Genomic DNA, 20,749 nt, shown 5'->3' on the forward strand with positions numbered 1-20,749 from the left:
AGAATGTTATTGATCCCCTAGACGGGAATTGATCTTATCAAAGATAAAAAATAAAATCTTTTAAACTGACACAAGATAAAACAACAGCTGAAAGTTAGAATAATGTCAGCAAAGTTTTAATAAAAATGACTTTGGAATAGGTTTTAATATAATTAATCCATTGCCGATACAAAAAACTAAATTTATTGTACATTAAATAATGTTTTAGCAGACTTTGATGTTTGTTTAAACGGTAAACAAAATCTCTTAATTCAGAATCTGTTTCTTTTTTCCAAACAGGACTTTCATTTTTGCTTTTAGTTGACCTTTTTTGTTTAGTTTCCATTATCTTTTGTTGGAGTTACCGGTGGTTGTGTTGTTTTTTTGTCATAGTCTAAAATAATGTCAGAAAATATGATGTTTAATCTGTGTTGCTGTTAGCAAAAAAAAAAACCTTTTTTGCAGCTTTGTTTGTTCTGTGAGGAAAAGAAAAGAAGAAAAAGTCTAGGAAGCAAAGACAGGAACTTCCTGTCTTTTTTTTTTTTTTGGTTGATGGAGATGAACCAATAATAAACCAATAAATGCCAGTAAATTCATCTGTGAGGAGGCATTTTAAACAGGAGAGAGATTTCAAACAGTAGTTTCTCAAGAAATGTCCTCATAAACAAGGTTTCCATCTGATAAAAATTGTTCCCTCTGATTTCAAACATTTTTAGGAAATATAGATGATTCTTCAGAAAATCTTTCAAACTGGGTGTCATGATGTTATTAATCAGTCAACATATGTTATAAAGAATAAAAAAATAACACTTATCTAATCTTGAAGTGGATTCTTAACCCCTTCACAAGAAGTTTTCACTTTTGTTTTTGCTTTTAAGCAGACGCTAAATGAAGGTCAATTTGGACCAGAAGGTGGTTTGACGCTTCCATTCATCGGCATCGACCAACGGCGTTTGTCCCTTTCATGGTCCAGAGAAGAGCTTTTATCTTTATGTTTGGAAAATGAGATGTGCAGCTTCTGAGAACGGTGAGTCACGTCTTTATAGATCCAAAGATCTTGATTTCATTAACTGAGCCATCAAAAAAATGTTCCACTGTCATAAAATTCAGGCTGTAAAATTATGGTAAGATATGGATAAACAGAAACAGACAGATCAGTCCTGTAAACAAATGTGGCATTTTGATTGATTTGATTTTGATTTGAAATGGTTTATTTCAAGCAATCAAAATAGAAATAATACACAAAAACAATATAATCATCAGTTATACATTCATACAGTAACTAATCAAACTTAGGATAATTAGACATAATTAATAAATATTGCTTGAAAGGGAGTGGAAGGAAGCGAAAGCATTTGACTTATAGGTAAGCTTTTGATGAACATCACGTTCGGTAACCTGATCTTCCTCGGCTTGACATGTCCAACAAAGAAGCCGGGAGCAAACAAAAACATAGTCTTTCACCTTTCTTCCATCAAAGGAGGCTCCTGCGTTGTAGGGCAGGTGTGGCAGGAAACCTAAAGGGAGAAAAAAAACTGGTGGAGGTGAAGACCGGCTCTCATGGGAGCTCGCCTTACAACAATAATCCTGCTTTCAGCCCCAAGTAATCAGATCTTTATTATTCCAGATAAACCCATGTGGCTTTAAATAACAGTCTTAAATAACAGACTTAAATAAAATTAAAGAAAAATCACAAAAAAAATAATTTGATTTTATTTGTCCTTTTTTTAATAAAAGTGAGTTTGTACTCCCTGAAAATCTGAATTTTTTTACCTTTTAAATTTCAGTTTTTTGAACATTTCTAAGTAATTATCTCAAATTTTCTTATTTTCTTTTCTTATTAATATAAATGTTTGTGTTTTATTTTGGTCTTAGGAGACACGACGGCGGGAAAGCTGACGTTAATCGTTAACTTTTAACTCCAAACCAACAATCAGCGGCTCTGGTTTTTATGAATTGATGCATGATGCATTTTCACAGCCAAACCAGCCCGCCAATCAGAAAACGACGCTCCGCGAAAGACACGCCCCCTTAGAAATAAATGCGAGGGCATCCGAATGCTGATTGGTTGGAAATATGGAAAGGGGCGTGGCGCGGTCTGGACATTCAACTGGCATAAACTGGCGCTTTAGAAACGTATCCTGCAACAAAAAGAGCGGAAGGCAAAGTAAACCGGCGACGGGGCGCGAAACACAACGATTTAAGACTAAAAATCACGTTTATATCGATGCTTTATGAGTTTATTTTAACTTTATTTATTCCAGTATTTCGCCGGTAGAGTTCACCATGAAACTCCTACTCCTGATTCACCTGACGGCGGTGGCCATCATCACTCAGGTAACTTACGTTTATGCACCGGAGAGGAGCTCAACCGAGTCCTCGTGAGGTCAAACAACGTTGTGTTTACCGGGGACGCTGGGCGTCAGAAGTGACGCGTCAGAAGAGACGCCTTTTAACCTGGATGTGGGCGGGGCCAATTGGCTTTAAAGGCTTTAATGAAGGAGTCTGAGCTGCAGCATTTTTCTATGTCAGTAACTTTTGTTTTCTCCATTTGCTTTGATCTAACAAGTTGTGTTACCGTGAAACCCACAGGTGAACACAGTCCAGGTGACATCCAGCTGCCCGGCGGTGTGCGAATGCCCCGCAGAGCCCCCCCTGTGCCCCCCAGGTGTGAGCACTGTGCCAGACGGCTGTGCCTGCTGCAGAGTGTGTGCCGCCCAGCTGAACCAGGACTGCAGCCCAACGAGGCCCTGCGACCACCACAAAGGGCTGGAGTGTAACCACGGCAACAGTGTGACCATGGCTTGGGGCATCTGTCGAGGTGAGAGCTGGAGATCATTTGGAGAGTTGAACCCCCCCCTTAATTATGTCAAACCAAAGTGTTAACGAGCTCGGAGGAAAGCCAAAGCTGCAAGGACTCAGACGTCTCCCAGCAGCACCAGCAGTGACGTTTTAACAAGCTTTTTTTTTTTTTTTTTAATGAGAGCTGTGGAGTTCAGGGGTAAAAATATCTCTCCATCTGCACCAGGCTCGTGCTGCCCCCACAGGCTAAGAATAGCTGGTTCTTGGAGACGAAGAGTCTGACCCTTCCGGGTTCCACTCCTTTTTCAGTCTTCTACATGTGATGCCGGGCTGTGGAGCCGCTGATGTGACTCTGATGAAGGCCGAGGAGCTTAAATGAGGACCGTTTATGTTCAGACCGACGTTCAGCCGTGCACAGAATGACACATTTCTAATGTACTTCCTGTTTTGTCTTTTAGCCAAATCTGAGGGGCGCACCTGCGAGTTCAATGGGCGCATTTACCAGAGCGGCGAGAGTTTCCGTGCTGGTTGCAAACACCACTGCACCTGCATGGATGGAGCGGTGGGCTGCTCGCCGCTCTGCAGCAACAATCTGCCGCCACCCTCGCCGTCCTGCCCCTACCCCCGACTGGTCAGGTCCCCGGGGCAGTGCTGCTTCAGTGTTGACTGTCGGAAGGACGCCTGGTTTCTCCCACCAGGGCACAAGGTTTGATTGACAGAGTTTCACTTATTGACCGTATCTGAGAACTGGACTGAGTGACTCCTCCCCCCCCAGTGTTCAAAGTAGGAAGTGGCTCCGAGAAGCCAAAATTCTATAGACTTCTAAAGCAGCTGTTACTCAGTATATTGGTCAGAATAAACATTCTTGCCCCGATACTTTTTTTTAATCCTCTCTTTCTCACTGTATTTTTTTTCTGTAGTTCAATTTATAAACTGACCAATCAGATCCATCAGTAAAAGTGGGTGGAGCCTGCTGGCCCCCACATCCAACGTTCAAAACGTGGTAGGTGAGAGTAGCAGTAACAGACGCACAGCCGTAACAGACGCACAACGGTAACAGACGCACAGCCGTAACAAACGCATAGCTGTAAAAGATGAACAGCTGTAACGGAAGCACAGCTGAAACAGACGCACAGCCGTAACAGATGCACAACTGTAACGGAAGCACAGCTGTAACAGACGCACAGCCGTAACAGACGCACAGCCGTAACAGACGCACAGCCGTAACAGATGCACAACTGTAACGGAAGCACAGCTGTAACAGACGCACAGCTGTAACGGAAGCACAGCCGTAACGGAAGCACAGCCGTAACAGACGCACAGCCGTAACGGACGATTTGGATTTGAAAAGGTTTATTTTGATCAATTAAAAGAAAAATGGTACGAAACAAGACAAACAATAGAAATGTATATTTATACAGAGATTCATCAAAATTAGGGAAAATTAGGTATAAAATTGATTGGAAAATATGCAAACATTCACAGTAAAAATGCAGTTATTACTCCTTATCTTAAATGGACATATTAACTCTGTTGCATGCAGTATGTGACACATATTAGTTTTGTCAAAAGTAGTTGTTTAAGATGAAATTAAAGAAGTTCTTTGGAGCCTTCATGCTAAAAACCTCAGTGGACGTCTAAATGGATGAACAGACCGAGGACAGCTTCTCTCACTGTTCCCTTTTCTTCTCTGGACTCCTCACAGGAGCCCAAACTGTCGCTCCGTCCTGCAGGACGCCGTTCTGACGAGGAGCAGATCCTGACCAATCAGCTGCCAGACTCTAGTCCCTCCAAAAACCTGCCAGGTATCATGTGACGTACACCCACAGCTCCGTCAAGCATCAGTTTATCTGTGTTTGTTTTTAAAAACAAAACGCCTTTAACATTACAAATGACTTGACCTGAACAAAGGCGGAACTTTTATTGAGAAAATAATAAATTCATACATTAAAATGAGTCTTTAAAAATGCTTTTTTTGCTCAAATAAGTTCAGGGATTTTATTTAAAGAAAAGTAGCTCATGGATTTGATCAATCACCTCATTAAGATCGATGCAATTTGGAATAATTGTCGAGTTAAATCCAGCCTGGACAGAGCAGCATCATGTCATTTAGCTGTCAAGACTGTTGTGTTTTAAAATTCTCTACAAATTAAATTTCTGAATGCGTTATTAATAAACATGGACGGTCCGGGCTCAGAATAACAAGAAGGGAAGGAGTGTTTACCAGTCCCTCAGTTGGGAAGTTGCATTGTTTCACAGCATGAATGTCTGGTAAGCAGAAAAAGATATTGGTGCAGATTTGATGGACTGCTGGGCGAAATGGTTCAGTCACAGATGTTTGTTGTAGAGTCTGACAGCAGCAGAAAGGAAAAAGCTGCCAATTCTCTCCTTCACACGGCGAGGGTGGATCAGTCCATCGCTGAGGCTGCGTCCTGCAGTGGGTGGGATTCTTGGTCCAGCCTGGATGTTGGTTTAGGCCCCTTGTGTCCAGGGGCCAAAGCTCAGCTGGTGATTTGGTCCAGTCCTCCTGTGATGCAGCGGCTCCAGCAGGTGGCGCCGTATGGGTCACAGCAGCAGAGTCACACGCACACTGGTCCATCTGCACTTCACTCTCCTGCCTTTATGTTTTGAGTAAAGGACGTATCTCAGACTCTTCTTTTTATTGGGTTATGACCTGATAACGGTAGCAGACGAGAAGCCCAGAGGTTATCATGGGGTTGGTTTGTATTTTATCTCAGTGTTTACATAGAGGCTTTTTAGGATTTCTACTTGGACTTGTTGGATTGTAAAAAGAAAAAGACGTCAAAGTACGTCTATAAAACCGCCTGGATGACATTTTTGATCAGAACAAAACACTGAAGGTTTTTGTTTTTTTCTGGTTTCTCTGAAGGCCGTTCTGAGGTGACGGTCATGTCCCCCCCCTCAGCGTGGAAGCCCCCGCAGGAGAAGACGTGCCTGGTTCGGTGGACGGACTGGTCCCAGTGCTCCCGCAGCTGTGGGATGGGGGTTTCCTCTCGCATCACCAACGACAACGCTCGGTGCGAGCCGGAGACGGAGACCCGGATCTGCACGGTCCGGCCATGCGGGGGCCTGACCGTCCCAGCCAAGGTGGGTTTGGGACGCGCCCTGCTTTAAATGATGCAGGTACGCTGTCATCTTCTGATAACGGAAGGATTAGTTATTCAGATCAGTTATTTACATTTTTTAGTTAGTGGATGAATGAATGACCAGAAGGCACTTTTCATTTCATTGTATGACAATAAAGATCCATCTATCTACCTGTACTAGTCAGACAAAAAATAATAACACTCATTCATAAAAAAAAACAATTCAGACGCTCTGCTTAAAGACCGGCTGATTTTAAAATGTCCTTGTAGCATTTTTCTGAGGATGGAGGGCATTTTATAAAGGAAATTAAGCACTTCTGAGCTTTTTATTTATTTATTTTTTAATTCAGATTGTCTGAATCAGGAGCAGGCGAAAAAACGCAATTTGAAAATGGCCCCGCCCACATCTCAGAGGGGGAATGTCAAATGAACTCCTGCCGCTCTGCTGAAACTATGTCCTGGAAAATGACGCACGTTTTCCCGATTTTGGCTAAAACCACCATCATCGTCATGGGAACGCTTTGAAAGCAGATCAAAAGATGATCAGAGTGGGACTTTAAAAAGCCTCTTGGAGCCAAAATAATAAAACCGGGATATTCTGAGTTGTGCTTTTGGAACCTACCAACGGGGCCGGTCCGATTCCCTCATCAGTGTTCTGATGGCAGCCGGGCTCTTTTTTAAATATAGTTTGCAGCCCGGCGTTCCTGCCAAGCATAGCTGGCCTTGCGTGTGTTTGTGTCTGACTTTAGACCTGGATGCAGTGAAAGCCTTCGACTCCTACAAGCCAAAAGCTCCGGCGTGAAGAGCGGTCGGCCCGTTTGAGTCTGGAGGAAGCTCAGATGTTAAATAGGTCTTTAGATAAATCTCCTAAATGTAAACAGACCCCCCCCCCCCCCCCAGGACAGATGAAAGTCCAACTCCATGTGAAACTGCTGAGCTGCTAAAATGAGCTGTTACATAAAAAGCAGGCGGGGCAGATAAAGTCTGAACTTTGACTGAACTGACGGCGTCTGGAGATGAAACTGATCCTGGTTAATTTCAATTCAATTCAATTCAATTCAATTCTTCAATTGAAGAATTGAATTCAATTGAATCCCGGTTGTGATGCTCTCTTTTCTACTTTTCTATTGAATTCAATTGAAAAATAGAATTGATTTCAATTCAATTGAAGAATAGAATTGAATTGAATCCCGTTTGTAATGCTCTCCTCTCTAGTTTTCTATTGAATTTAATTGAAGAATTGAATTGAATTCTTCAATTGAATTGAATAGAATAGAATTGAAACCCGTTTGTGATGCTCTCCTCTCTTTTTTTGATTTACCCTCAGAAAGGCAGGAGCTGCTCGCCAACCCAGAAGGCCCCCCATCCCGTCTACCTGTCCTACGGGGAGTGCGTGAGCGTGCGCCCCTACCGGCCCAACTACTGCGGCGTTTGCACGGACGGGCGCTGCTGCTCGCCTCGCCGCACCCGCACCGTGCCCGTGACCTTCCTCTGCCCGGATGGGGAGCGCCTCCGGCGGTCCGCCATGTTCATCCAGTCCTGCCAGTGCAGCCGGGACTGCGGTCACCTGAATGAAGTGGCCCCGCCTCCACAGCGATGGATGTTTGGAGACGCGCGCTCCTCCTCCGACTGAAGGACCGCCGCTCTGACTTGATGCCTCCTCAGAGGAGGAGGAGGCTTTGAGACGAAGCAGAAACTGGAACGAGCACCAGCGTGGACCTGCCGGCTCCTCTTTCATTGTCTTGGGACCTAAACTATACGGCCCCGAAAACACTTCCTGCACTCATTTAAAGTCCCACGCCGATCATCTTTTGATCTTTTCATCCTGATTGTGCCGTTTTTAACCAAACTCTAAAAAACCTGCATCGTTTTCTAGGACATAGTCTCTGCAGAGCAGCAGAAATTCACCTCTGGACTGTGGGTGGGGCAGTTGGCGTGGAGCAACCCCGCCCACCTTTCCCGTCCCCGTTTCTGAGAGCAGGACACTCGTGGCTCCGCCCATTGTATTTTCTATGTCATAACCTTTTTCAAACAACAGCTTTTTCGTTTGCACCCGACTCACGGAGATTTGAATCAAGAAATACGAGTTCGTTTCAGTGCCAAAAGACGTTAAAACACAGTTTTCATCGGCGTCTTCAACTGAAGCTACATCTGTGGAGGATCTGGAGACGATCCTCCACCCTGAGAGGAGAATCGCTGCAAAAGCAACAAAGCACTTTATTCACCACCAAAGTTTAAACTGGGATGCAGATTTGTGTACATTAAAGAACGACTAGATGCTTGAAAAGCATCACTGAGGGTTCGAATCAAATGCAAAAACTCTGTCTTCTACGCTGTGAAGTTTCTAAATCTAAATTCTTTTGTGGATGAACATTGATGAACTGACTCGTTTCATTAAAATTAAGTTCTGAAGTCATTTTATTTGAGAATTTATTTTAACTCCTTGACAGGACTTTGGGGCCTCCATAAAAGGAAATCAATAAAAATGGGAATAAAGCTGTAAAAGTAAAAGAAGAATGTTGTGCGGGAAAAATAATCACTTTTTTTTTTTATAAAGTTGTACATTTACAAAAAAGTAGAAGTGTGTCTGCGTTATAAACAGTATATTTGTTGAAACGTTCAAATAGCTTAATGTGACTTTCGGAAAAAACCAACATCCTTGTAAATATGAATTCTGTTAACCATAAATGTATTCTTTTATTCTCATAATTTTATGAATTTGAGTTTGTTTTTCTAGGACTCCATCAGCTGTGTGACGACTAGTGTTTCTGTGAAAAAGTGTGTTGGCGCCCTCTGCTGGTAAAGGCACATACTACACTTAAAAAACGTTTGACACGGGAGTCAAAACCTAAACACCCACAATAAGTTACAAAAAATTTATTTTTTTTCAAACAAAAGTAACACCATGGTTTGAATAGAGAACACTAAAAAAAAAACGACTTGCAGATACATTAAAAATAAAATCCTTAGGGAACTTGCCCACATTTTTGAAGGAATGGAGGTATTTCAACAAAAGCGGAGATTCCTTTTTTTCACTTTTTTAATCTTCCAACAATACAGCAACAACAAGGGAGTCACACAAAGTCCTCAGTGGAAGGTCACGGCACTCATCTGGACTGTTCAACTGCAAAGAAACGGGAGGAAGACGCTTTGTTAGACAGCAGGAAGTCATGAAAAAATAAGAAAGCACACAAACGGTTGTTTTTACGTTTGAGTGAGCATTTTCGTCTAAAACCTCAAGATCTGCAGAAGAGCGGATGATGAGATAAAACCGCTTAAATCTTGAAATGTTTGATCGGTTTGACGCTGGGGGACTTACTGTACGAGGAGATGTCGATCTCGTCGGGCAGCTCGGCTACGTTGACCTCAAAGCGGTCTTGGACTTCGTTCAGAGTCTTGGCGTCGACCTCATCCGACACAAAGGTGATGGCCAGCCCTTTGGTTCCGAACCTGCCGGCGCGCGCCACCTGCAGGCGGAGAAAGTTCGGCTTAAACCAGCGGGTTTTGTTTCGGTTTCTTTCTTCAGACGCCTCGTTCTGGAGCTGCACCGACCCTGTGAAGGTACGTGTCCGAATCCTCCGGCATGTCGTAGTTGAAGACGATGTTGACGCGCTCGATGTCCATGCCTCGACCAAACAGGTTGGTGGCCACCAGGATCCGCCGCTGGAAGTCTTTGAACTGCTGGTACCGGGATAACCTGAGGCAGAACGGAGAAGTGATGTGGTTTTTGTTTTTTTATGTCTGTGTCTACAGTGAGAGTGTGAGTCTACCTCTCCTCCTGTGCCATGCCTCTGTGGATCGCGATAGCGGGGAAGTTCTGCTCGACCAGCAGCTGCGACAGAGCAACGCAGCGGTTCACCGACTTCACAAAGATCACCACCTGTCAGGAAACACGGCTTCAGTCCCATCCGCTTTGACGGTTTACAATATTATAAGTGAGGGTTAATGGTCGACAAAGTGTGCATTATCAGAAATTAACGCACGCTCTGCGTTAATTTCTGATAATGCACACTTTGTCGACCATTAACCCGCTTATACCATTGTCCTTTACAAAAAAGTAAATATTCAACCAGTATTCAGTACTTTATTCTTGCTACTTTTTTGGTTTTTCGCTTTATTTTCACAAAAAGCGGACTATTTGTTCTGCGGTTTGCCAGACCTCGGGGACAGCGGCAAAGGAAAACAACATCTATGCTAATCATAAAGCATCAGATCAGAGAGAAAGTGTGCGTCTTATCGCTTGTTTTTGTCCAGATGATGAAGATAAAGTTTGTTTTAAAGAAGCCGGCGGAGTGATACAGAACATTTAAGATATGTGAACCGGAACTTCCTTTTTGGGGGGTGCGGTTATCCCTGTGGTCTATCACTTTTTAACACACACCCGGCTGCCAATCAGAATCGAGTATTCACCCCCGGACCGTGGCATAAAAGCCCATAAACGACTGATGGTCACCTGGTTGAACTCCAGCACGTCCAGGAGGTCGAACAGCTTCCTGTTCTTCTCGCTGTCCTTCAGCTTGCAGTAGTACTGCTGTAAGCCGTGGAGCGTCAGCTTGGTCTCATCGTCCACGAACACTTCCATCGGCTGCACAGAGAGCGGAAGACAGTCGGTGTGAGCCGGACCCGAACCAACCCATCTGCTGAGAAAGAACTGCTTCCTGCGTCTGTTCTGCACTCGCCGCGCTAACACGTTCAAAATCTGCTAACTTTAAAACCGACTTTTTGTTCCAAGTAGCTTCCCAATTACTCTCAAGGAGTTAGGATGTTTTAGTTTCATTAGTGAATTTTCACTTGTTTTTTTAGAGCCCCATAAGAGATTTCAGCCCCATTTATTCTTTTGACGGTTTCTCCCGCCGTGATGTCATCTTTTTTCTTTTTTTATCCTTTGGAGGGGGAAAGAAAGTGGCGGGGGCAAAGCTTTTGCTGAAAGGAACAGGAAGAAAGAAACGATCGGGTCCTGGGAGTCCCGGTCTGCCGCGGGTCACATGAACCCGTCACCGAGCGATCGGACCGTCGCCCTTGAACATTCAGACAGACGAACGAGGCTAAAAACTAGAATTCCATGCCGGTTTTCAGAGGATTTGTGGAAGCAGAAACAGTCACAGTGGCCAACCGTTACTCACGTCCTGCATGAACTTGCGGCAGACGGGGCGGATCTCCTTGCTGAGGGTGGCGCTGAACATCATGACCTGCTTCTCGTGGGGCGTCAGCCTGAAGATTTCCTGCACGTCGCGCCTCATGTCTGTGGAGGCATGAAAAGCTTTTTCTCCCCACATGCAGCAGAAAAACGTCCTCATGTTTTAGTACTGATCCACTATTGTGGGGGGTCTTCTTCAAAGAAGGATGAAGATGGAAAACCTTCTCACCCAACTGTTCCAACATCTTATCGCACTCGTCGAGCACAAAGTGCTTGATGTTCTTCACGCTGAGGGTCTTGTTCCGAATGAGGGCCAGGGTGCGCCCCGGAGTTCCCACGACGATGTGGGGGCAGTTCTTCTTCAGGGTGTCTTCGTTGTTCTTGATGGCCATCCCCCCAAAGAAGACGGAGACCTTCACGCTGGGCATGTACTTGGAGAAGCGCTCGTACTCCTTGCTGATCTGGAAGGCCAGCTCTCGAGTGTGGCACATCACCAGGACAGACACCTAAAAGGCAACAAAAAAAACACACAACTACATCTGAAACTGCACAACTTTTGTTTTTTTTACTACCGTTTAACCAGAGAGCTTTTGTCGAGAAGCAGAACGGATCATTTATGAAACTCAAAAAGAGCAGAGATCAGGCCTAAAATCCCAGCATTCGGGTATAAAGCAGAGCGACTGCAACAGGTGACTGACTCACCTGTCCATCCACAGGCTCGATCTGCTGCAGGGTGGCCAGAACAAACACAGCCGTCTTCCCCATGCCAGACTTGGCCTGACACAGGATGTCCATGCCCAGGATGGCTTGAGGAATGCACTCATGTTGAACTAAAAGTAGAAACAAAGAACCACACATTGGTCTATTTTCTGCACCCTTATTTTACACTAAAGGTTAAAAGAAATGGAAAAAAACAGAACAAAGACTTAAAATAGTTATATTTATACCACCACAGACATGAACACAAGCTTTAGCTTGAATTATCATCCTTGTAGGAGCCATGTTGACCAACTTCAATATTATTGACTTTGTTCCGTTAACATTGGCTCTGTTAGAACTCTGCTTAGGATTTATTACTTTACTTTATTGGTGGACGGCGGGCGAGTTGTTTGTTTGTGCGGCGTGATTGAACGCAGATGTTCCGGAGCGGAACATTTTTAACTTCTGCCTAAGAGTATCGGTCGTTTCACCGTCCCGTATGCTTTGTCGGCCCATAAATCACAATGTACAGAAATGGTGCAAACATCCATAAACGAACGACTAAAAAAACCAAAGAATCGGATCGTTTTCATCTGACTCTGGAGAGGTGGAGCATTTTGCTCCTACAAGCTTTTTTTGGCTTTAACACCTGCCAGGTTCCATCGTTACGACAATTGCTGAAGTATTTGTTTTAAAAGTGTTTTAAAAGATTCTGCACAGATGTACCAGAAAAAACAAAATGATCAAATGTGATAACAGAAAACGAGTGTGTGTCTTTTCTTCACAATTTGGTTCAAACCTCAGTTTCTGGATGATGTTTGATTCTGATTTGTGTTACAAAACAAAAACGAGAAAAATTCATCTTTCTTTTCTTTTTTGCAGCTTTCAGTTGGCTAATAAAAAGCCTGGTGTGATGTCATAAAATAAATCCTTCTTACATTTATGTTTGACACTTTCAATGTAAACATACTGGGGTGCAGTTGTTCAGTGGAGTCACTTACGGTTTGGTTTTTAACCCAGAATTGTGGCATCCCTAGTGTGTATTATCAGATAAATGTGCAACACTGGACAGAACTTGAACTGTGGATGAGAGATCTCTGTTTTCTCATGTCATGTTTCTACTAGAACAGAATATGTGTGGCTGTAGTGACTGTTTTCCTGTTTCTCTTTCTTTATTCTAGTATCTTCCACCATTTTTTGCTGCTTAACTCCTTCTACTATTTTTCAGCTATTTTAACCGTTCAACTATTCAGATGTTCAGCTCTTTCAGCTTTGACTTTCGGTTATTCAAACCTTTGAACTTTTCCAGATATTCCAGGATTTTTGCCTCCATTGAAACACATGGGGAATCCTTGGCGCAGAAGCTCGCTGGTTCGATACCCGGTTCTGGCATTTTTCACAAAAATATCTTTTTTGTTATTGTGCTGTTTTTACTTTATTTATGGTCAACTTTGATCATTGCTTTCTTTCTTTCTTTTTGTCAATTATTACCCTTTAAGTTTCATTTTCATTCAGCAATTTAGCATTGAACCCTGCATTTACTTCTGGAAATGCACTTCCTAGTTCTAAAATTCATTCTCAAAGCTAAAGTTTAAACAGAAACATTACATTTCTTGGATATTTTCTCAAAAAGAAATCATCATTTTGTGATGCTTTTTAGGGTTTCTTACAACTCTGAAATATTCAGCTGTAATCTCATCTTTCTTTGTGTTTTGTTGTTGTTTTTATTGGTCAAATAAACACTCTCAAAAAGTGGTGGTTTTACTATATTACGATTCAACCTTGAGTTTTTTATTTCTTTATTTTCTTATTAAAATTTAACTCTGGTGGTTTCAACTACCCCGCAAAGGCTGAACTATCGTAGAAATGAAACCATTTCCAACGTTGACATTTCAGCCTCCTATCTATGTTGTATAACTTTATTTAAGGGTTCAATCTGTGAACAACTGCAAATAATTTCACAAAAAGAAAATACCAAAAAGGGCCTGGCCGTGTTAGGAATGCCACAATAACAGAAATGCAGCTAAAGCACTTGTCCCGACATAAAACCTCAAATTACCTTCTGAGGGGTGCTCAAAACCACAGTCAACAATGGCGCGGAGAAGCTCTGGTTTAAGGAGGAAGTCTCTGAAGCCGGAGCTGTGGATGGACACATAGGAGCCCTTCACCTCCTTCTTGCCTGCAGGAGTGCCGCTCTCTGGGAGTCCCTGGGGCTCCTCGTCCTCCTCATAGTCCAGAAGTTCGTTGTCAACGTCGGTCTCTGCCATCTGGATAAGAACATGGGATAGAATTGTTAAGAGCTCTTCAACAAAATGGTACAAAATTACAACAAAACAATCTAAAGCTTGGTTGAATGTATTAGTTGTAACCTTGCGGTCCATTGCCCCAGAGCCCACGGTTCGAATAACTGTGGTCAAACTGAAACCACGATCAAGTTTACGCTTTTTGTGTCTTTTGTGTCTCTATAGGCTATGTTTATTTGCCTCATAAGCAGAACTCGTAGTGACTAAATACGTGAACCGACATACACACTGATAAACAATGGAGTTCGTCTTCATTCATTCCCGGCGTTATTTATTAGCATGCTAACACACAGAGGTAGCATCTTTTTTTTCACCCAATGTTGGAACGGGTTTTTTTCCCCAAAAACTTTTTTTCCAACAATCCAGTCTGGTGCGTATAGTTATTCAGAAAATACAGCAACAGAGAGGCGGTTGCAGTAATCCATAGCAACCGAAGCTAACTGTAATCTGAATACAAATTTACTCGGTATTTTAAACGGCTAAAGCTAGCCCGCATAGCATTAGCAAGCTAGCGCAGTAAGTTTTATGTAACAAAGTAAGAAAAAAAATGAAATATTATAGTATTAATATTGGTTTTAAAAAAGGCAAATACAGCCCATTTTATTTGTGGCACAAAGGCAATCTGATCATTAAAATTACCTTGATTCTGTTATGCGCTGTTCTCCGTGAGCGTTAAACTGCTGTGCTAGCAACTAGTTCACGACGCAGAAGAATGCTGCGTTCGCGTACGACCCAAAAAAAACAGAAGTTTAAGATTATTCATGAAAATCACGAATACAGTTTGAGGAGCTCTTTTAAACAATAAAGACAGGTATTTGATTAGCTTTTTTTTAACATTTGTTTTTCGTGGCTAAAAGTTAACTCGCACCTTTTAAGCCTAAATCTTTCACATTAACGTTTGTTACTGAGGACTTCGCAGTTATTACTACAGAACATGAAGGCCACAGGAAACGGGGCAAACCCGTCGTTTTTCGCTGGCTGTGATTGGTCAGAATCCAGGAAGTCAACGGTGATCAACTGAAACACAATTTCTGTTGTTGTCATGGACACGTTTCTGTTTAATTTTTGAATTTTACAAGCAATACATGTAGTTTCGAGATTTTGGTTCAAAGCAATGTTTCTAACTATCATTTTCCCTCGTGTATTCTTTAGATACTGAGATCAAATTGGTCTGGATGAGTATTTTTTAATGAATCATAGTTTCAATTCTACAGGCTGCAGAGTTTTTGGTTCCACATACTAGAGTCATATATAACTGAAAAGATGCACTCCCCTGTATTTCTATTAGATAGTAATACAATGTTTAAAAAAAGTTTAAATAATTAAAAAGAAGGTCACCCTGCAAATTCCAGATTTCAATTTAAAATATGTAGACATGAAAATTATTGAAAGAATAAAACGTAAAGTCAAAGTAGATGTTCTTAGTTTGTTGAAAGTTTTGCTCTTATGTTACATGCTTTAGATCTGTTTTGCAAATTAAAAAAAAACCTCAAAACCAGATTTTGTACCAGAAAAAAACAAAGAAGGAGCAAATGTAGTTTAAAATGATTGCAAGTATTGAAAAACCAAGAAATGTTTGCCAGACTGATAAATATTTTCTGTTTTTTCACGTGTTTAATATATCCATCAAATGATGTATCCATCATCACACAGTAACATTTTTAGGTGAAATGTATTTTTTAAATAGATTTTTTGTGTGTTTGCTTTATGTTGTACGATAAAATCACTTTATTGCATGCTTGACTCACTCCAAGTAGGCAGCAGCTACAGGCCTTCTTATATTACACCTATGTTTTGTATTACATATATGATTGTACATCAATGTACAATCAGTGTGACTAATCCATTTACTGTGAAGAACTACAACACACTTTAAAAATTACAAATATCTTGTTTTCGCATAATTAATGAAGCTGTTACCGTTCAACATTAAGTCCTTTTAACTACTGCCACTGTGACACCTGTAAGGCCCGCCTTACCGCAGAATAAAAATCCGCGGTGATTGGCTGTGCCCGTTGTCATTCATCGGGGATCAGAACGATCAGCAATCTGATTGGCTCAGAACATGTCAGTCAAATCGTGTCCTGAAATCTGATTGGTGTACGCCGTCTCGTGCTCCGGCAATCCGTTTGGGTAGGAATTTAACGTTAATAAGTGATGCGACTGTTTGTACGCCGCATCCCGACCGGACCGTTATCCACGCTTCACGGATGTTTATCGTAAATATTGCTTCCATCTCACGAGGGCTAGCTTAGGCAGCGCTTCCCGTCCGCGGGGCCGGCTTCGCCGCGCTGCTCTCCCCGGTGAACGGCAGCGGTCGGACGGGAGGATGGCTCTGCGTTGGACCGCTCATCTGGATCAGTGTCCGTGTCTATTAGGAATTTAATTAGCTAGCAAGAAATGATTTACGGCCTTGTGTGGGAGCGACGATAACCGCGCCGCGAGGATTCGGGGTTATGATGGAGTCTAGGTAGGTAAGCTTTCGATATATGTGTGTTTTTATTTATTTATTTTCTTTTAGTCGGGATTTCTTGTGTTCGGTGTCATTTCTCGAGGAGTCTTGGCGGGCCCGGCGGTTAAATGCGCTCGAGGTTTAGTGTCGGTCAACAGGAGCTTCGTCCGTATCTGTGAGAAAAATGTCACCGCCAGCTGAGCCGCTCAACAGCCCGACTTCCCTCCCCCTTTCGCGCGGTTATAAAACCATGATGTTGCTGTGAGAAGCTGAAGCTCTTCCTGCCGAGGAGGCCACGATGAGGGGAAGGGTCGACAGCAGATCCATCCGGCCGGCCTGCCGTCGTTGACCACCTCAGGGCAGCGGCACGCGGCATATCTGCACGTGGACAGGCAACACGTAAACATGATACACAGGGAGTCATGACTGACTTCAGCGAATCATGCTTTTGTTCTTGTAAATGTGGGTCAAACATGTTCAAGTGTTGAAAATGCATGCCCCCCCCCCCCCCCCGCCAGCTATGGAGGACATATATAAAGAAAATTCATCTTAAAAATGCATTTCTGAGTGTTTCTTGATTTTATATCGTTGTGAATCAGGAGCAGACAAAAAAAATGCCATTGCAAAAAGCTCGTAGCAGTGACGTAGGAGCTACAGTCGCTCCCTGCTCCGTCTCCATCCTGATGCATCCACTTGTAGATGACAAGATCCATGCACGTCTTTGTTTTTTGTCATCTGGGCTGGCATCTGCAACGTTGCCTGACTTTTTAGTTGCACCAGTAATGCTAGGTCTTGGGGGGGGGGGGGGGGGGGGGGGGGGGGTGAGCTAGCAGAAGAGAGTGTAAAGGGATGACGGGAGGAGAGTGCAGACTCACTCCATGCTAACAGCCATACCTACAACTCAGAGGTGAATTGCAAAAACGATCTCCTAGAAGATGACACCGTTTTTTTTTTTATTTTGCTATAAACAGCATTATCATGTTTTCTTCTTCAATTTTCGATGTATTTGTTTCAAACACAAATGAAAATAAACACAATAGAGCAATAACAAAAGTTACCATATGTCTAATATCCGGCTCTTCACAACATTAGGGATCCCCCATCATCCTTCTACAGAGGTCTTAGTGGATCAGATCTTCACCGTCTCTGTATGAGCTCCTTCTATGAGATTGGATGCTTCTCTTTACCGCCCCACTTCCTTTCACCTTCAGGGAAACGGCTCTCCAATTCTCACATCCTGGCCTCTTTGCTTATGAGAGCCGAAGGCCTGAAACTTCTTCATCATCAGCTCTGTACCTGTGGTTTTTCCCCTCTGACCTCTTCCTGCTGCCTCTTTGGGTCTGTGGGGGAGTAAATTTAAAAGGCCAGTGAGAGTGTAGCTGATGGCAAGAACAGGAAATCATCAGTCTGTCAGTCAGCTGAGCTGCTGGCTTCCTCGTGGCCGTCCGCCTCTGTTATTGTTTGACGCGGCTTCTGCTTCCACAGCGATGTCTCCATCCTGCCCTGCTCACAACCAGAGGAGGCAGGCCGGGGGATTGTTGGGGAAAAAGTAGATTTGAATATTTTACAGATGATAGTTGATGTTAAACATCTGAAAGGTGGAGGGAAAGATTGCAGGGAAACGCAATGTTTCTTTATTCCCCAGAAAAAGGTCATTAAAAATATGAACATGAACGAATAGTAGGGCTGCACGATATGAGGAAAACTTGCGATATGCGATATTAGTGATTAATATTGCGATAACGATAAATTTGCGGTAAATAAACAAATAAAAAAATAAACAAAAACATCATTCCCATTTCATTGCAACAGTTTAAAAATTATACTCCAAATGACCCTCATCGACATGGGGGACAAACGTCAGGGTGGCTAACCCTGGTCCTCAAGAGCCTCAACCCTGTCTGTTTTCCAATTCTCCCTAGACTGCTCGATAATGATAACCAAAATCAGGTGTGTTCAGTCAATCAGGATGTGAAATCACTTGAGTCAGCCAATCAACAGCAAGCTGGTTAAGGAGAGCTGGAAAACAGGCAGGGTTGAGGCTCTTCAGGACCAGGGTTAACATAATAGGCCTCCATCTGATTGGTCAACAATGGGAAGGCGTCCATCTGATTGGTCAAAGCATAAAGGGATTTATTTGATTCGTTAAATGCTTCAAGCTGCTAGAAGATTGTTTTAACACATTTTGAGTTTGCGATTTATTGCGATATTCGCCGTCTTTTGCGATATGCATATTGCAGAGCTGGATATTGCGATAACGATAAATTTGCGGTATATTGTGCAGGCCTAACGAATAGCAAAACAAAGAACAACTAATGCATAGTTTCCATTTCACTGCAAACGTTTTATTTACAGCCCCTCACACCCGCAACCTAACAGTAGCGGTGCAACAGAAATGGCGAGCAATGTCAACGCCATCCAGATTCCAGCTCAGAAGAGAAAGAGAAAGACAAAGACGTTCGTGGACGTGTTTGTCTGCACATGGAGGCATCAGAATGGAGCAAAGGCCCCGCCCACCGTATTTTCTACCAAACAAATACGATCTTTTATCAAACTGCATTTTTTTGTCTGCTCCTGATTCACAACGATTTGAATAAAGAAACGCTCTTAAATGCAATTTTGAGCTTCATTTTGTTTTTCTGTGTCCATCATCAGAAAAATCTCACAAGAACATGTTTAAAAACGCCATTTTCACTGGAGGGAGTCTTTAAATAAAAGTCAACCTAAAAAGTTAGACTGCAAGCCATCTCAATAGGAGATTGGTAAAAACTAGTATGTGTGGGAAACACACCAAAGAAATGATCTACCTTTCTGGAAGGACTAGCCAAAACTAATATGGACAGCATTTAAGAACAATGTAGGTAGTTGGCATAATGGTTGCTTAGTCTATGCATCCTTCCTGAGTGAATGTTTTACTATGGGAAGGAAAGCCAAGCTTTTTAAACCTGTGCTACTGAAAAGTCTCTCTAAAGGTGAACTACCAGCAGGTATGCTGAGAATCTTCCTTACAGGCTAGCCTATGTGTGTGAATGTCGTTTGGTGAAGTTTCCACCGCACCAAGGGATCTTCCTCACCGTCTATGAACGTGGACAGCAAGTAGTTTGAGGGATGTGGAACAGAGGAGGTAGAGGGTGAGGCTGCCTTGAAAAAACTGCCCGGTGACACTGTTGCCTTCCTCGGGGGAGCACTGGGTGTTATGGTAACCATTTATCGCAGTTTATGCCGTCTTTTGGGACTCGTGTATCGCACTGGCTGGTATCGCAACGACAATACATTTTTGATTTATTGTGAAGACCTAATTGTAAAACTGATGGAGGTTTTTACAAAATCCAGTTCGGCCCAACAAGCAGACTAGACAATGAAAACAAAGACCTTAGATCGGCCTGTTCCCCATCACACCCTAGTCTATTGTGAATTCATCAAATCAACAATGAAATGGGAGCATTCCTAATAAAAGGCAGTTTTGTGGCATCAGTGACTGAAGCCTGAGTCACCCTGTGACTCGGAGGAGCCCTCAGATCAACCTGCACTCTCTCCTCCTTAGGAGGATTTACTCATTGACAAAAGTGATGTCAATGTTTCATCCTGATGCGCCTGGACATTGGACCGAGCCGCAGTTTGGGACTCAAGTCAATCAATGAGTCAAAGATCCATTTATCCCTGTATTTTTGTCTTCTGTAAAGGTCAGAGGTTAAAATGATCTTCCCCCAGAAGAACAATAACTGCGGGTAATCTTGAGATCGATCGTCAGTCCAATAAAATATTGATTTTGGGGATTAAAATCTCAAAGTAGCTGCTTTATTGTCTGTACTTTAAATGAAATCATTTCAATAGCTTTAGGTTTGTTTATATACTGTAATTGTGTTTTTTCTATATATAGTTTAATCCAATAAAAGGTGTTATTGTCCTTTTAGCCTTCAGCTCTGAGGCTGTTTTGGTTCTGGGATTCTTCCCTGCTAACATAACTGCAGGGAGCGGCGGCGTCACCTGAATGCAGCTACACCCCACACCCCCTCCACCCCTTTGTTCAGGCGGTTCCACCTTTGTCTCTTGACTCTTGTAGTCCCACAGAGGGACTGAATCCTGATCTCATTTTCATTCTGCGCCGTGCCGGATGCATAGATATCATCCAGATTTATTCATGGTTCCATTCACACCAATGATCTAGAATGGGACACGTTTTCTTCCTGCTATTCATCCATCTATTCCACTCTCATTTCCGGTATTTTCCTTTCCCTTTTCCTGCCTTGTCCTGGTGTCTGATCGCTAG

The 20,749-nt window shown here is 42.9% G+C and overlaps 3 protein-coding genes across 5 annotated transcripts in view; 2 read left to right on the top strand and 1 right to left on the bottom strand.

The window, feature by feature from the left end:
• Positions 1-2,122: 2,122 nt before the first annotated feature.
• On the top strand, positions 2,123-8,597 carry LOC101166604 (protein CYR61). Its single transcript, XM_004065591.4, has 6 exons — positions 2,123-2,316; positions 2,572-2,800; positions 3,240-3,487; positions 4,487-4,586; positions 5,672-5,889; positions 7,216-8,597. Exons 1-6 carry the CDS (start codon positions 2,266-2,268, stop codon positions 7,519-7,521), a joined length of 1,152 nt encoding a protein of 383 aa, XP_004065639.1. The 5' UTR covers positions 2,123-2,265; the 3' UTR covers positions 7,522-8,597.
• A 153-nt stretch (positions 8,598-8,750) lies between these two features.
• On the bottom strand, positions 8,751-14,958 carry LOC101163463 (DExD-box helicase 39A). The gene is made up of 11 exons (XM_020703061.2): positions 14,896-14,958; positions 14,667-14,742; positions 13,784-13,991; positions 11,728-11,855; positions 11,255-11,531; positions 11,012-11,130; positions 10,342-10,473; positions 9,659-9,768; positions 9,441-9,585; positions 9,208-9,355; positions 8,751-9,012 (listed from the first exon to the last, which is right to left on the bottom strand). The coding sequence occupies exons 3-11, from the start codon at positions 13,989-13,991 to the stop codon at positions 8,996-8,998; spliced, it is 1,284 nt and encodes a 427-aa protein (XP_020558720.1). The 5' UTR covers positions 14,667-14,742; positions 14,896-14,958; the 3' UTR covers positions 8,751-8,995.
• Positions 14,959-16,089: 1,131 nt separating this feature from the next.
• Positions 16,090-20,749, top strand: part of evi5l (ecotropic viral integration site 5 like) — a 29,144-nt gene continuing 24,484 nt past the window's right edge. The window contains exon 1 of one of the 3 annotated variants that reach the window (XM_023954043.1): positions 16,090-16,501. The gene's annotated coding sequence lies outside the window, so the exon portion shown is untranslated. The remainder of the gene's footprint in view (positions 16,502-20,749) is intronic. The other 2 variants (XM_023954039.1, XM_023954045.1) reach the window with 2 other exon arrangements.

The sequence above is a fragment of the Oryzias latipes genome, chromosome 1, assembly GCF_002234675.1.
Source record: "Oryzias latipes chromosome 1, ASM223467v1".
Taxonomy (NCBI): Eukaryota; Metazoa; Chordata; class Actinopteri; order Beloniformes; family Adrianichthyidae; genus Oryzias; species Oryzias latipes.